Raw genomic sequence first — 16643 nt, 5'->3', positions numbered from 1 at the left:
TTTTGATAATTGAATAACTGTTAGAGCATTAGAGATTAAGAGTGTTTGATTTAGATATTAGAAGTGTTTTTGTGACCCATAGTACCATGAGTTACTTGTTTTGCTTTGATTTAATCTGATTTGTTTCCTTTATATTGATTTGCTTAATTCTTTCAATTAAATTTTTAAGTTTAGGTTATTTTGAAATAATTTCTGTAACCGTTATGTTTGTGTGCAGGAAAGATAAGGACCTTCTGTTCTTTTGACAGTTGACCTTTATTTGACATTGATGTACGAAACCTATATGTTATGTGGCCTGTAGACAATGCGGATGCGAAGCTTCCTGCTCCTTCGACGAAGCGAGGTGGCAGTAACTTCACACCTGGCTGGGGCGGAGGCGTAGGGGGCTAGAATGGTGAAGACTGTGGTTTCTAAGAAGTGTTGCCTGTACTTGAAAAAATGTGTGCTATCTGTGACGTACTGATCACTTTGCATGTACCTTGGTGGAGTTCTGTGACCCTAGATAAATATTGAAAATTCCGCATAATAACTCAGATCCTGATTTTGGTTGGCATTGGCCCTCCGGCTGTAACTCGGCTAAGGAGGTCAGAATCTCTAATTCGGACTAGGCTGTGCTTTATAGCTTTCCTGGTCACAGGGTAATTTCTCCAAAAGGGTACTTGCAAGGTGATTTGTCCTAATTATTTTAGTATAAGCTTTTTAGTAAAATAACAGCTACCGGGTGAGTTGGTTATAAGTGCTCTGTCGTGAGCACTCCGGGCCTAAAAACCCTGAGTGATCACGAGTATAAAGAGTGACCACCAGTCACTTGAGTAGTGCATAAAACAATAAAAAGCAGATAAAATAAGACAAAGACAAATCACTTGTTGGAATCTTTTGTTGAGTCTTTCCCTCAATTATATATATATATATATATATATATATATATATATATATATATATATATATATATATATATATATATATATATATATATATATATATATATATATATTTACTATGAGCGAGTCAAGTCATCCTAGGTGAGTTACTTACAAAAATGCAATGTTTTTGATGCAAAGCTAAATTTGGTTAAAGGTTTTGAGGCACTGCTAAGGATAAATTAATATTTGCAATGTTTTTGGTATAAAACTAAATCTGGTTAAATTCTTTGAGGCACTGTCAAAAATGTGTTTTGGGCAAATGTTGTCAGATAGAGTGTAGAGCATTTCATAGAGTGGTTTCTAAAGCTAAGTGAAGTTGTAAGTGTTCCCCAGGTGATACTTTAAGAGTTATTAAAGTTACCTGTATGGTGTTTCTTAAAGTTAAATGATCTTTTTGAGTGTAGTAAGATATTTACCCTGTGTTATTGAATAAATTATATTTTTGAGTGTAGTAAATGATATTTACCTTGTGTTATTGAAGAAATTATATTTTTGAGTGTAGTAAATGATATTTTTGAGCATGCATTGTGGTTTTAAAGCTATGTGATCTTTTTGAGTGTAGTCAGAGTTATTTGCATTGTGTCTTTAAAGCTGAGTGATTTTCTGAGGGTTAATACAGTGATTAGAAAAGGAGTAGTGAGATCCAGGTGGTGTAATTTAGCCACTGGTACTTTTAACAGTTATAAAGAAAAGTATACATGTATGGCTTCGCTCAAGGTTTACTAAATACTGCAAGGACCTGTCAGTACTCTTTTCACACCAGTATGTGGCAGAAATGCAAAAATGGTCCTACTCTGGCTCCCAAGAAGAAGATCAGCCTCCGCCTCCATTTTTGTATTGCGGCAGACGCGTTAGCCCCGTTAGCATAGGAGACTCCGATTACTGAAAAGTATAACAGTTGTTGTCGATCCCAGACACTCAGAGTAACCGAGGTATGTGCTATCGATACACTTAAAATAATAAAAAATGTTAGCGTCAGTATGTTCAATTTGATAAATTGCGGGACTTGTTTTGGAATGGCGCAGTGTTACCCGGCTCCGGGATTTGGCTGCAATGTGCAAGATGCTAACAGCTGCGTCACATTATGAACTGAAGCTGGATACTTTAAAATGAATGAATGATTATCTTCAAATGTAAAGGAAACACAGCTCAGATGTGGTCTACATACATTTGCTACATTTACGCGGATTATTTGAGAGCTATGGTGAATATTTTATCTCAATGCTAGGGCCTCTCCGTAACGGCATAGATATATTTTGATTAGAAATTAGAATTAATCTGACAAGCATTTTGACTCTTCTCTGCGCATGACTATGTTAGTTTTAGCATCATCACAATTTTGAGTTCAATTTGAGTTTGCTCACTCTGCAGATCACTGTTTTCTGCTAATATGTGGGATGGACCTGGGCCTGGGCCTGGACCTAGACGACGGGGAGGACCTCATTTTCGGTGAACAAAATTAATTATTGTTGCATTTTTGTATGGAGACAGAATAAAATATGTATTATACATGTGTTATCGTCATTTATGTCAAAGTTTCTTGTGCTAACTAGTTATATGCACACATTGCAGTGATCATCATGAAGAATATGGGGGCAGGGACCGCCCCATGCCTGACTACAGAGGTAGGGGTGGCATGAACATGGGGCCAATGGGTCCAAGACATTATGATATGCCACCCATGGATATGAGAAGGATGGATGGCCCACCCATGAGGGGTTATGACTTGGACCCCCGAGATATGTGGGGTCCAGGAGATAGAGATTTCTTTAGACATGGTGAAGAACCAGAATTTGCTTCTGGAAGACAGGTCGAGATAAACTTTAAGGAGCGGTTTGTATATGCACCTGGTTTTGGAGAGCATGGGAGAATCCCTGATGATATGGATGGCAGAAATATGCCCCCGCGTGAACCAGGAGGCCGATTTGGTGACATGGACAGAGAAGGGATTCCATTTGACCGGCCTCCGTTTCACGGTGAAGGGAGAAGAGGATTCCCCATGGAGCGAATGGACAGAAATGAGAGATTTCGAGAGGGGCGTGATCGCTCACCCATGGGCATGCGCCACAGGGAAGACTTTGACATGGACATGCCTCCACCTGACAGGAGGCGACTGGACATGGACCGACGCGGAGGGTCGCCCTTTAATCCCAGAGGGGCATTTGACTCTGACATGGATTTCAGAAACCGGCCTGGATCGATGTCTGACTTTAGAGGACGAGGCCAGTCTCCACCAAGGTTTGGAAATGATCCCACCCCTCATGTCGACCGAAGAGGACCAGAGCTGGATCCAGAGGACAGTGGTCCCCAAACCAAAGAAGAGCCCACTATTGATCATGGAGGAGACAGTCCGCTAACAGACTACAGGTGTGGGGAGGAAATGACTCTGGCTGAAGAATGGAAAAACCGCAAGAAGGACAAAAAAACTTTTGACATAATTTCTAAAGGTTTTGTTGGTACAAATGAACCTAAATACCCTAGAGACTTTGGTAGGGATGAAAATATTAGGGATCCTTTGCATTTGCAGGAAAGGGATATGATGTCAATGGATTATCCAACAAAAAATATTAATTTCCCACAAAGAGATAATTTCTCCCCTATGGATTTACCTGGAATAAAAGGCCCATCAGATTTTATGCCTCCACTTAATGACCCACTTGGTCGAGAAAGGGAAAATAAACCTTGGCTTGAGGACAGGGATCTTAAATATAGACAGCCACCATCAAATCTAGTGAAAACTCAACCTCCACATCAAATGCATGAGCCACCTGGCAATTTTGAAGATGTATCACACAGTCAAGCACCTCCCAGGAAGAAGATGGATGAGGACCATGACCTGAGCAGCAGTAGCGGGCCCCCAAGAGACCAGGACTACAGGGACATAGATTATCGAACAGCATCAAGAGCCTTTGATTTCAAACCTGACGTGCTTCCCACACCAGATAAACTTATTAATGACAGTAAAACTGCTGAACCGGAAAGGTTTATTGAGTCTGCGTCACAGGTATGTGCAATTAAACTCTTGACTTTTTGTACAGAATAGATCACTCCTCTTTTGTCATCATCATCATCATCGTCATCATCATCATCATCATGTGTTTTCTCAAAGGATCAAGACTACAGGGGTGCAGTATTTGAAGACCCGGTGTCCAATACAGTGTCCATCACTGGTATTCCCAAGACTGCCGCCATGGAACAGGTATGTTCATTAATAACCTTTTTTTACAGAAAATGTGAGTACAAAGCTTATGGGCTATTTTTTATTATTTACTTATTTTTGATAGATTTTGGGAGCCTTCACTTCTGATGGCGTTTCACTTCAGAGAATGAAGCTCAAGACGGTTGTTCCAGGTAAGAGTTGTTCCAGAGTGTTTCTGTGTGAGACACACGATCGAAAACACCTCGATATTTCGCTATTCGACTTTCGATTTTTATATTCGCATTATTTCTAATGTTTGCAGTTGCTTTTGTTTATTGTGTGAATATGGTAGTATATGGGATTACCGCTTGGTGTAAGGTCTTTGTGTGAACATTGTGGCTTCACAAAAGTCATGAAAAATACTGGTCTCTCAGCATCAAATCATTTCCAATATTAACTACTTAAATTAAGCACCAAAATTCTGCATTGTTGGTGCACTTTTACTTGTAATAATTCCATTCTGAACAAGATGAAACTTCAGTTTTTGGCAAGGAGATGGCAAAAGCAGTTCTTTTGTCACAAAGGAACATGTGCAGTTGTTTTTTGCAACTGCTCTGAAAAGTTATCAATGCAAGGTCCTTTCAAGTTCATCGCAAAAGAAAGCCAACCTAAAATGTAAGGTGAATATGTGAAGTATAACAATACGCTCACTGTCGAACGAAGTCTGTCTTCTATGTCTTAGTGACTGTCTTTACTGGAATTGACTAACAAAGACCATCTGTATTTCAAATGCTGTCCCCAGGTTACAGCTACGATACTGCCATTGTGGAGTTTTTAAACCTCGAGGATGCAGTCCACATCATGGAGTCCAACAAGGTGGCCCATCCTCATCACTCCGCGAGGCTGTCTCCACCTGGAATCGAGGGGTTGAGAGGGCTTTGGGGGGCGAGACTGGGAGGGGCATACTCTACTCTTTGAGAAAGAAATGCACTACCTATTTATTTGAATCCACAGTCCACTCAAATAGGTGTCATGTTAACAATCGAGACAATCGAAATGTGGGAAACTGTACAAATTGGCCAACCCTATGGCAAACACTAACTCGCAAATCTTTTTTTTTTTTTTTTTTTCCCTCTGACCGAGTTACCGTAAGTGGGGCTGGTTAGGAACTATTCGATTATTCGCTTTTCTATAAGGCACTTTGTGTTGGGACCTTGTTGATTTTACTGGGTGGAGGCTGTTCTAATTGTGTCAAAGATAGTTTTATTTGATTTAATTCTGTGAAAACATACACTGCAGCTGACTTCAGTTTTTTGTACTTAGCTTATGAGTGTCTTTTGTGAAAAGCTGCTACATTTTGGAAGTTTTACGTTGCCCGTTGTCTACATCATGCACTGTGCAGTTGCGTTGAACCTAGAACTTTTAGTTATTTTGCCACTTGTGGCGACAGTCATCTATAGTAGATAAGAAATTGTATTTATTCATCAATTTGTGTAATTTATTTTTTGCGTATAAATGGTGGCATTTGAGTCTTGGCTAAAGGTGCTTCTATTTAGGACATGAACAGTGCGTTCAAAAGTGACACGTTAGTTTATAATCAGAAAGGGCATTTAGAGTTATTTTTTTGTTTACCAAACATTTTGTGGCTGTATGATGAAGGCCTATCGGTGCCTATTCCTAGATGTTTTCAGTTCAGAATTTTTGGTTTGTGGGCCAAAGGTAATTAAAGGTCTTATGAAGCCTAGACACGGTTTTGGCATAAGGAAAAATGCATCTGATTTGTTAGTTCATTGTTGTTGATTATTGGCATGTGACATCAGAGGGTCACTCTGAGATTGTGTGTTTTTAATGACCAGGTTGTGTATCTGTCAACCTTTTGTACTCAACCAGGCTGTAAACCTTTCCAGCAAGAACGTTTGTTGAAAATATTTATTAAGTTATTAAGAGGTAATGATGGTTTGAAAACAAGTTGATGGTGGCGGGTTCTGAGGAGGAGATCTTGGGACATTCTATCCCCCTCATAGCTTAAAGACAGAAGAAAGAATAAGGGGGTGAGAGAAGGGTGCACAAAAACAAAAAAGCTGAATAGGTTTCTCTTGTATATGGTCCTACTGCTGAACATGAAACAAATAAACCTGGCCCTGTATATGTCACACGCTCTACAAGGTCTTGTTTTGGGGAATTGTTTTGTTACTTTGTCTGAATCCATATTAGTTAATGCAATTGTTTGGTTTGTGCCATTTTTGGTCAGCACAGTAATGGCTGAAGAACTGTGCTCATTGTTGCTGTAATCCTTTATTCATTCAGGAGTGATCCACTGTAGAAAAGATTCCTGATATAGTTATCGGAACAAATTTAAATAGACGTTTTGGCTCCCACCTGGAAATCATTTTCACTTGAAAAATTATATCTTATTGTCCAGTTCCACAAGAACTTCTGCATTAAAGTTTGAATGTTTTGTCAGAAAAATATGACACTTGATGGGACATTTTCATGAAGGTCATAGTTCTGGTACTGTGGTGTCTATTCTTCAGTCTCTGAGGGTTAATTAATATGTTTGAGTACTGTTGATCAATGACAAATTTTCTAGAGGTTTCCTCAGACACATTATTGCGCAGAGGGGCTAAAATATGAGGCTTTGGGGCTCCGCGATTAAAAAGGAGCTAGGTTCTTGTCTCTACTTGTTACTTTTATTCAGTTGACAAACACATTAGTAATTTCATTTATGGTTTTAGCTGTTTATGACTCTTTTTTTTTTAATTATTAGATTTCGTACTAAAAGTAAATTACCAATAACTGTCTAAGTATTTGAGATATATTTTAGATTAAACACTGATAACCGTAAGATGAACAAATTTGATGATGCCATACTGAAGAAAGTTAACACTTTTAACACTTGGGGAGCTTTTACTTTTTGCATAAACTGATATTTATTTGCAGTTGTAGCTGCATGTTAACCTATAGTTGAGTAGATATTCTAGTCTAAAGTGATAATAAATGTCTTATGGAAAGTAGTGGTTTAATCACATAGGATTTGTTTCTCATCCTTGAAAACAGGTTCAGCCTGGTATGTTCATAGATTATGGGTGTGATGCATGTCTGGATTAGGTAGGACTGTTTGAGAGAGTTGGCTTTTAACCCCATAGTGACTCATTTTGTTTTGTTTCAGGGGTCCCTAAAGATTGGCTCCAGTTCAGCGACTTTGAAGTTTGTTCAGCCAGAGGACTGTGGTAGAGGGGCTCAGGTGAGTACTATCATAAGTAAGTAATTAATTACCAATCGATACCTGCTTGAGTGATGACTAACTTCAGTTTTTGTGTGCTTCAAAGGAATCCGACCATGGCTTTCCCCATGAATCCAAATCACACTTGCCCAGACCCGTTGCCCCCCCAGAGGAGCTGAAGAGAGCTCTGAACGGCTCTGCTCCAGGACTGGCCCCAGACAGGAGCAGCTCAGAGCAGTGGCAGCGCAGCTCAGACCTGACTCCAGAGGCCTGGCAGCGGCAGGTGGACCAACAGCTCCAGCAGCAGGAAGAGCCCCCCCGAGAGCCATGGTCCAGTCAGCAACCTCCACCACAACATCCACCTCAACCAGACTATGGAGAGAGCAAAAGTATGTTTATTATTCCACTTATTCCCCACTTTTTGCAATGTACATAAACATGACATCAGCATTTCTATGCACAATAATATGCGGGAAAAACTTTCAAAGTAAGTTGCAATTCAGTACATTGCAGTAGTGACATAAAATAGGTATTTAAAGCAACATGATGCTAAAGAGTGTAATGTCTTTACTTCTGCTTTTTTCCTGAATTTTGTTTTTGTCTTTGACAGCCCTGATAATAAAGTATGTGAAGCCCACCACAACAGTAGAGACTATTCTGAAAGCCTTGGATCCTTATGCCTATCTAGATGAAAGGAATGTGCGCATTGTTAAGGCTAAGACTGGAAACAAGTGCTTCTGCTTTGTTGACATGGAATCACATGAGGTAAAACTACACAATCATGTAATGAGGTATTTTGTAATGTAACTTTTATCTAGATCATTATAAAAACAGTTTGAAAACTGTTTACTCTGTATTTTAACTTCCATATTTACTTTTTACTTATTGATTCTTCATTTTGTGTCCCTTTTTGCAGCAAGTGAAACGTCTTGTTGAGCTTCTGTCTAAACTCAGGCCGGTGTATATCGATGGTTTCAGGGTTTATGTTGAAATTGCTAAACCTTTGAAAAATCCTTCTCAGCCTAGCACAACATGGGTAAGTCTATTTTACCCATTACTTATGACAGTGGCTTACAAATTCTGTCCAATCTCATAGAAAGTTATATTTTGAATCCATGTCCAATCTATTATCATTTGAACATGTATGACTGTCGATGTTTGGCCCTGGGTTTATCTAGCTTTGTCATATTTAACATTATAGTATTAACTCTCCCTTGCAGCCACCACCAGCTCAACAGCCCCAGCAGCAGCCGCCATTCATGCCTCCTCCACAGTACATGCCGCCCATGCCTCCACCTGTCACTGCACCCACAGATATGCAAGGCAAGGCACCCCTGACACTCAGCAGGCTATTTTTGTGTTTATTTATGGTTTCTTATTTAGATGTTCTGTCTTCAGGTGGAATGATGCCTGTCGCCCCAAATCTGTCCCTGCCCATAAACCCCAGCATTAACCAGGTGAGATATTAATCTGAAAGGGCCTGAAGCTAGGGCTACATGCTTTTGGTGTTTTGTGATAAGAATTCTTTTTAATTTTATTTAGGTTCATTTCACATTCAGAGCTCACAACAAAATATGAGAAAAGATTGAAGTATGAACTGTTAAACGAATAGAATTCAAAACACTGTGCTTGTAAAGTTTATACTTGTTGGCTGGTGTAAACCAAAAAGACAGGATATTTTGTTGTTTGCAAAAGATATTTTTACCTAAATAAATGCAGCCTTTTTGATTGGAGGGTGCTACTATTGTCTCAGAAATAATCAGAAAAATCCTAATGGTGACCTTCATAGTGGTTCTTATTTTGGAATTTATTGTGCTGCTTTATTTATAACTGTATTTTGACTTCAGAAAATAGACATTGTCTTTGTCAACTCACAGGGTCTTGGATATGTTGAGACTCCCGTTCAGGTGCCAATTGAACCAGTCGCTATACAGCCAACACAGACCCATTTCTTTGGTAAAATTATTATATATATATTTTTTGAAATTAGTATAGGATTTAGATTTTTACATCTTTTTCAGTTCCAGAGGCTCCAGATGTGACCAACTACCTGTATGATGCCACTTCTGGTTTTTACTATGATCCGGAGACAACTCTGTACTATGATCCCAACTCTAGAGTAAGATTAATTCTGTATTCCTTCCATCTACAGGATACTGTTATTAGTATTTATAAGTGCAAAGTGCAATTTTACTACATAAAGGTACAATGTATAACTGCTCCAATTTATGGCATGAAACTTGTATCTACTCTGCATTTCTTAAATTATAGATGTTTTTATTTAAAAAAAAAAAAAAAAAAAAAGAAGAAACACTTAGTGCATGAAATTTGCATAGGGCACTTTTCATCTTTCATCTTGAATCTCCAAATTAATAACTAACTCATTTTTTTTGCCTAGTATTTCTACAATGCTGAAACTCAGGAATACCTTTACTGGGACCCTGCTCTGAAAGCCTACATTCCGGTTCCTGGGGGGCAGTCTGCGGAGGGACTGACTGTAGGAGACCAGGCCATTCTCTCCAACCCTGCAGCCGACGCCCCCCTGGAGATGAAGAAGCCCCCTCCAAACCCCCATATAACTCACGTCCCACATGTCCCCGTTGCACCTCAAACCGCACAAACCGCACAAACCGCACAAACCGCACAAACCGCACAAACCGCACAAACCGCACAAACTGCACAAACTGCACAAACTACTCACACTTCATTCACAACGGAAGCTACACATACTTCTTACTCCACACAATCCACACACACCCCAAATGTGCCACATGTGCCAGTGTCTGCCCCCGTAGGACCCACTCCAGCCCCCACTGCCTCCCCGGAGCCCACCCCAGCACCTACACCCCCCGCTTCTGCACCCCCAACTGTGGACACGAAGGAGGACGAGGAGGCTAAAAAAGATACCAAGGAGGAGAAGCCAAAAAGTCGTGCTGCAGTCAAGGTAAAACCATGATTTTAATAAAGTAATCCACTACTATTTCATCTTGTTGAATAACAGTCAGCATGAAAATTGTATTATGTTATGTTTTAATTGGATAATTAGATGTAGCTTTAATCAAATCAAAATTTAATCATTTAAAATTGGCAATGGCGAGTTTAGGCCAGTCAGTCAATCATGCGGCCTACATTACTATACAACTTTAACCACGTGACAACATTTTCAGATCATGAAAGATATGGAGAGGTGGGCAAAAATTCAGAATCGTCAGAAGGACAGTGTCCGAACCCCCTCGCCTCATGTGAGGGGTGATGATGACCGGAGGCAGTCCAAATCTGCTGATGCTGGTTTTGCAGTATTTGAAAGAAAGGTGTGTGAAAAAACTTGGCTGCCTCATATGTAAATTTGGTTTAACAATTGACATATTTGTTTTTACATGTGCAGATAACGGGAGGTAGTGAGGAGCTGTTCAAGATGCCCTTTGCTCCTGCTAAGAAAGATGAGAAGTCAAAGGTATGATGAACTGTTTATTCGTCTGTTGAGTAAAAAATAATACAAATTAATTAAACTATAAACTTCACTAGAAGATTTTAGTAAAGCTTACAGTTAAACCTGTCCTGTTTCTGTCCAGCGTTCAATGGGGTCGCTGGGGGCGCTCGTGTCAGACTATGGAGCAGGAAGTGATGAGGAGGTGGAGGACGACAAAGATGAGCCCAAATCTTCTAAAAACGCACAGCCCTCAGAGAAGGAGGACAGACTGACGGACTGGAAAAAGATGGCCTGCTTACTGTGTAGGAGGCAGTTTCCCAACAAAGACGCACTCGTACGGCACCAGCAGCTGTCTGACCTACACAAAGTATGTTTTTGCCATTTTATTTTTACACTTAGAGTGTGGTTTCTAATGATTATTGAACTCTTAAAATAGCAAAACATGGAGATCCACCTCAAGATCAAAAGATCGAAGAGGGAGCTAGAGGCGCTGGAGAACCAGGAAAAACAGGTAGGGATAAAATAAGTTGTCTTGTTTAAGTGTTACTCAAACTATTGTATCAAAAAAATTCCTTATTTCCTTGCCTAAGAAAACAATGCAAAAATGACTCATGGGGAGACGTTGTCTTTTATACAGCAAGGGGGAGAGTTTAGGGTAAATAATAATTGAACATGTGCCTCCACAGTTAAATGCACAAGCAGCCACCAAATCACCTGAACAGAGGAAAAGGAAACCACCACCACAGCATCAGGATGACTGGGCCAGCAGCTCCAGGTGAGGGGATCCATCATTGTTAATGTGACGTGAACATGGCAGTTCTATAGAGTGAGCAAAGCTGATATTATTATGTTTAGGGAAGCAAAGAGTCAGCTGAGTGAGAGACCTGGATTAGGAGCTGAGCCTGCCCCCACACAAGTAAGTCTTCAATTGGATTTTTAATGCCACCATATAATATTTACTTATACATAAAGCAGCTTGTCTTGTGGAGGGCACACAATATGACATTAAACTTGTCTATCTTGCATTTACTTTTTTATTTGCATAGATCTCCAGATGTAGTTCAATATCAATGTTGCCTTCACAGATCTGACAGATAACTTCGCCTGCTGCATTAGCTGCTCTCACTGAAGTTTAATGTCATACCGTGGAACATTTCAGGAAAGCAGCAACTCCTCTCTGTCCTCTGTAAAAGTTACATAATGCAGCTTAACTTTAGCAGAAATTGGGAAAATTGTGGTTTGATAGTCTTGGATATTTTATAACATAATCAATCTGGTTATGCTCTTACACATTGTTATTTATTTGTTTTTGATTGATTGATTTTTTTGTTGCTGCCATTTTGTTGATGTTTGTTTCTTTGTGGTTCAGAAAAAGAAGAAAAAGCAACGTGTGTTCACCCATGCCGAATATAAACAAGCTGTACGCAACGCCATGTTTGCCCGGTATAAGGAACTGGACTGATGCACCAGCTCGCATTGCCAAAGTGACTCTACCACAGTACATTTACAATGCATACTATGAACTGCCATTGCACCTAGATGAGCAAAACTGACTTCTCCACCAATTCAGAATGGAATTGCATCAAATTAAATTGATGTGTAGCCAATAAGTGCTGCATGGACTGAAATAGTGTTTTAAATTTTGTTAGAAATTCTGTACAGAAAGTGTCAATGACATAAAATGTCTTTATTTTGCAATCCTCATGGAATTGTGTCCAGTGTTTTTCATATGGTCCTGTATCTGTAGTCTGGTTATTGTTATTATATTGTATTTTTATTTTAGACTTGAATGTTTTTTTTATTGTGTCTTTCATTTCAGGGCTCTGAAAAAAAAAAACACTTTTTAAGTAAACAAAACTTATTATACTTTCTGTTGTAATTGTGTTTCATTGTATACTAAAATATAAATTGATCTAGTGCTCTGTATTCATGAGTTTCAGAATGATGCAAAATTGAGACTCGTAATTACCTGTCAATAACAAAATACATCTTGATTGGGAAACCATCTTAACAATATTGCATACAACACGAAGCTGAAACCCAGGAAAACCAATGAATGGTGAAGGTAAACTAATATGGGTAAATTGAATTCAAATAATGCCTCTTCTAATCAAAAGACTGATTTAAGATTAAATAATGTTACTTCACTTTATAGTACAACCAACAAACTATCTTCTCTAAATGTCACTTTATTGGTCAGCTTGTTTTAGATTATGTGGGTTCACTGTAGTCTCTATTCATTTTTACAGTAAAAATAAGATACATATTTACTGATAACACAATAACATCTGAGATCATTTTAGATTAACTATTTGGAAGACAAAGTACAGTGAAATTTTAAATATCCTTAACATGTTCTCTTTTTCATTTTTGTCTTACCACATTAGATTTTTTAAGTTTGTTTATTGTCAACATCTGCACAGGTGAACAATACTCTGATAAACCACAAAACGCACAGCCCTCAAAGAAGGAGGATAGTCTGACGGACTGGAAAAAGATGGCCTGTTTACTGTGTACAAGGCAGGTTCCCAACGAAATACTCGTGCACTCATACTGCACCAACAGCTGTCTGGCCTACACAAAGTAAGTTTCTGCCATTTTATTTTTCCACTGATTTAAAAGAGTGTGGTTTCTAATGATTATTGAACTCTTAAAATAGCAAAACATGGAGATCCACCTCAAGATCAACGCTTTGAAGAGGGAGCTGGAGGTGCTGGAGAACCAGAAAAAACAGGTACTGATCAAATAAGTTGTCTTGTTTGTATGTAAAAAAAAAAAAAAAAAAAAAAAAAAGGGAATCTAGAGATGATGTTGTCTTTTATACAGCAAGGGGAAGGGAGAGTTTAGGGTAAATATGTCCAGTTTTTAATGCATAAACAGTCACCAAATCAACAGAACAGAGGAAAAGAAAACCACTACCACAGTACAGCATAGTGATCAGATTTTTGATGTCTTTAAAAAGCCAGTTAGACACTGTTTAAAGTCAGACAGTAATAAGTGTTGAGTGTACATAGCCTGTCTTTAAGTCTGATCTCCACTAGGGAGCAGCAAGTTACTATGTATTTTGATTTAGATTAACCAATTCATATGGACGCAATTTATACCAGACCGGATTTCTCGTTGATTGTTTGGAAATGCACTGTGGAATCAGATCTTCAAATGCCAGAAGTCTTTGATCAGTTTCTATTTTTTGTCCTTCACACTGTGGGTCAGTGGGACCAGTCACAATAACAAAGTATGACAGATGTAGGACCTGAGCCATTTGCATATAAATAGATTTATTATCTCATTCATGTTTTAAATTATTGATTTATACACACTGGATTAGCGTTGTGTCTTTGGTCACCCAGAGGGAAAAATGCATGACTGAATAAATGAAAAGCACACAATTACTTTTTATAGTCTACATTCATGTTGGAAAGAGTCAGTAAAAGTCATGGGGGATTATTTTCTGTGATACTCTGAGAAGAAACATTCGCCTATTTACATTTTGTCACCAAAAATCAACTCCATGCAGCACTATAGTGACAGATATAGGCTCTGTGCATGTTTATGTATGAGAGCCCAAAGATGGCAGGGCACTTGGAGCTGTCATGTAGCGTGTATGGGTGAACGAGCATTGAGGCTGAGAGGAGAGAGAGGTGGAGAGGCAGTCAATTATCCCAGCTGGACTGCTATTAGCAAGAGAAGCCTGGGGACAAGACAGAAAAACAGCAAGTAATGTAGTAATAAGAATTTCCGTTTTTTATTTGTGTACCATTATAGAAAGTAGATGATAATTCGATGAAAGTTTTGAAGACTTGCTACATAGTTATGCACTGTATATTCTATCCACCAAGGCTGATAATATGGCCTACTTACTTCCCGAATATGCATATTGTATATTTTATCTTCACAAATAAAGGTCTGCGGTGTAACTTTTTAGGCCTGCCACCTGCTGAGTGTTTGTTTGGAATGTTAGAAGGTAAAAAATATCTTGAATAACAGGCATTCTCACTGTGAATGGGGTCGCCTTCCCACAGTTCTCACCTGTAACTTAACCATGAAAAAAATTAAGTTTAATACCGTATTGTGGAACATTCTACACAAAACTGCCACAACATTTCCATGGAGACAAGCAAACACTTTACTTGAAAAATGACATAGAGTTTTTTTTAACCCAAAAAGGTTCTGCTCATTCACCAGATGTTTTGACTTACTTAGTAGCCCCCCTGTTGTAGTACTAATCACTACTGTGTGCTCATACTTAATCCTCTGCATACGGTATGGCCAAAGATGAAAAGTCTTATTTTACATTAAGCTTACATATACAAAGAAACATGATGAACTTAAACCTTGTTTGTGTCCGTTTTGACAATTGATCAAGCGCACTTCCCCTGTGTCAAATAACTGGGCCTAAATTGTAGCATGTGTTTGCGGTCGCCCCATGCAAACAAAAGGGGGTGCACCTCCACACAGCCTCCTAGCAACATCATGTCTGTCTTAACCAGTCCACCATCTGGCCCTCACTGACTCCTCTCAAGCACAAGTTGAAAGATGCTGTCTGTTACTGGATAATCTATAAAACGTCTAGACATCCTTCATAGAAATGTCTTATATTTACAAAATGTGGTTGAAGACAGACCAAGGTTCCTGTCACTGAGAACATTAAAGGAACATTTGGTCATGGGTGAGGTCATAGAAAAATCCCCCAACTATGCATTGCAGTTGTACCATAGACTGTAAATGGACATAGCTAATCCACTAGCCACTGCGTTCCAAATAAGAAGTGACCATGGGCTAACTTCTGGCGCCGTCGACTCCAGCTCCAATTCACTTTGCATTGAAAAAGCTTTGTCCCTCTTTCACCATTTTGTCCGTAAATCCATTCCTATTCCTAATATGGAACTTTTCTCCAAAATCCTCCCATAACTGCTAGCCTTGGTGAACTTTAGACCACTTCTTTACTCAGTCTATTTGTTGTACATTAAGTTTTAATATGTGGTCAGGAATTATTTATGTTATGCCTTCCATTGGTTTGTTTGTGGGTTTGTTTGTGTTTTTTTTGATAGTTAAATTTGCACTTTGTAACTTTTGTGGTTTTCTGGTTCTGGTTGATTAATTGTCAAACTCCAAACGGATATTACACTGATAAAAAGAGACAGAATGCATGGTGTGAAGATTTTGTCAACCAACTTTAAGGTTGCCAAGGCCTGTCTTAAAACAATTTCGTTTGGTAATTGGTTCCATTTTGGGACAGCTCGTCTAAAAAAAATTTTGTAAAGGGTCCATATTGGGTTGTAAGGTCAAATTCTCGATGTTATTGGAATGTTTTACAGAATAGCATCCATGGAGACAATGAAAAACATATGACATCACCGGGAATTTACCGAAAGATCATTATATTCTCTTATAATATTTAATACTCATTAATAAACCACCTTTATCATTGCAAGATAGAGTTAATGCCTTAATTGACTGTGCCTCTCAAATTCTGCTTACGCTTATATCTGCTCAAATTATGAGCAAAATTCCCTTTCCTCTTAAACAAAAATCTGCAGCTATGTTATTTGTCATTGCAAGATAGCACCAGGCCTGGTTTGCAAAGGTTAAATACTTACACATCTACACTTGGACCTCTTAGAAGCTCATATGCCCCCTCAGTTAGTTCGGTCAGGACACGCGACTTGCACCAATGTCTTTGCCAAAATTTGATCCCTATTGGATAAAAATTCCCATAGCGTGATCCATTTCCATGATGGACCTTGAGAAAACAGTCAAACATTGTTTCACAGCTGAGGTCATACAAATGAAAAAACATAAACGTCATATTTGTCAGATGCACTTTTATTGTAATCTGAATCCATTATTATTCACTGCTAAATAGATGTTATAAATTTGGCTCCCCGCAGTCGAGAAAAGCGGAGATTTACAAAGAGTCTTTCCGAA

At 38.8% G+C, this 16643-nt stretch overlaps 1 protein-coding gene across 3 annotated transcripts; it reads left to right on the top strand.

The window, feature by feature from the left end:
* The first annotated feature begins 1717 nt into the window (after positions 1-1717).
* On the top strand, positions 1718-12581 carry LOC110168622 (RNA-binding protein 5). Of its 3 annotated transcripts, none has more exons than XM_055160515.1 (22): positions 1718-1855; positions 2295-2372; positions 2496-3927; positions 4033-4122; positions 4208-4274; positions 4865-4938; positions 7232-7306; positions 7392-7674; positions 7896-8050; positions 8202-8321; positions 8506-8608; positions 8684-8742; positions 9163-9241; positions 9307-9404; positions 9684-10229; positions 10453-10596; positions 10671-10739; positions 10858-11082; positions 11152-11226; positions 11402-11490; positions 11571-11631; positions 12085-12581. In XM_055160515.1, exons 2-22 carry the CDS (start codon positions 2314-2316, stop codon positions 12175-12177), a joined length of 3996 nt encoding a protein of 1331 aa, XP_055016490.1. In that variant the 5' UTR covers positions 1718-1855; positions 2295-2313; the 3' UTR covers positions 12178-12581. The 3 variants fall into 3 exon arrangements, with proteins under 3 accessions (XP_055016490.1, XP_055016492.1, XP_055016491.1); XM_055160517.1 differs by lacking the exon at positions 12085-12581 and adding an exon at positions 11801-11907; XM_055160516.1 differs by lacking the exon at positions 12085-12581 and adding an exon at positions 11762-11907.
* The last annotated feature ends 4062 nt before the right edge of the window (positions 12582-16643 follow it).

This window comes from Boleophthalmus pectinirostris, unplaced genomic scaffold, assembly GCF_026225935.1.
Source record: "Boleophthalmus pectinirostris isolate CB_2022bp ecotype Guang Dong unplaced genomic scaffold, ASM2622593v1 HiC_scaffold_3, whole genome shotgun sequence".
Classification (NCBI taxonomy): domain Eukaryota; kingdom Metazoa; phylum Chordata; class Actinopteri; order Gobiiformes; family Gobiidae; genus Boleophthalmus; species Boleophthalmus pectinirostris.
The sequence above is the reverse complement of the archived record's forward strand: the minus strand, read 5'-3'. Positions and strand labels throughout refer to the sequence as shown.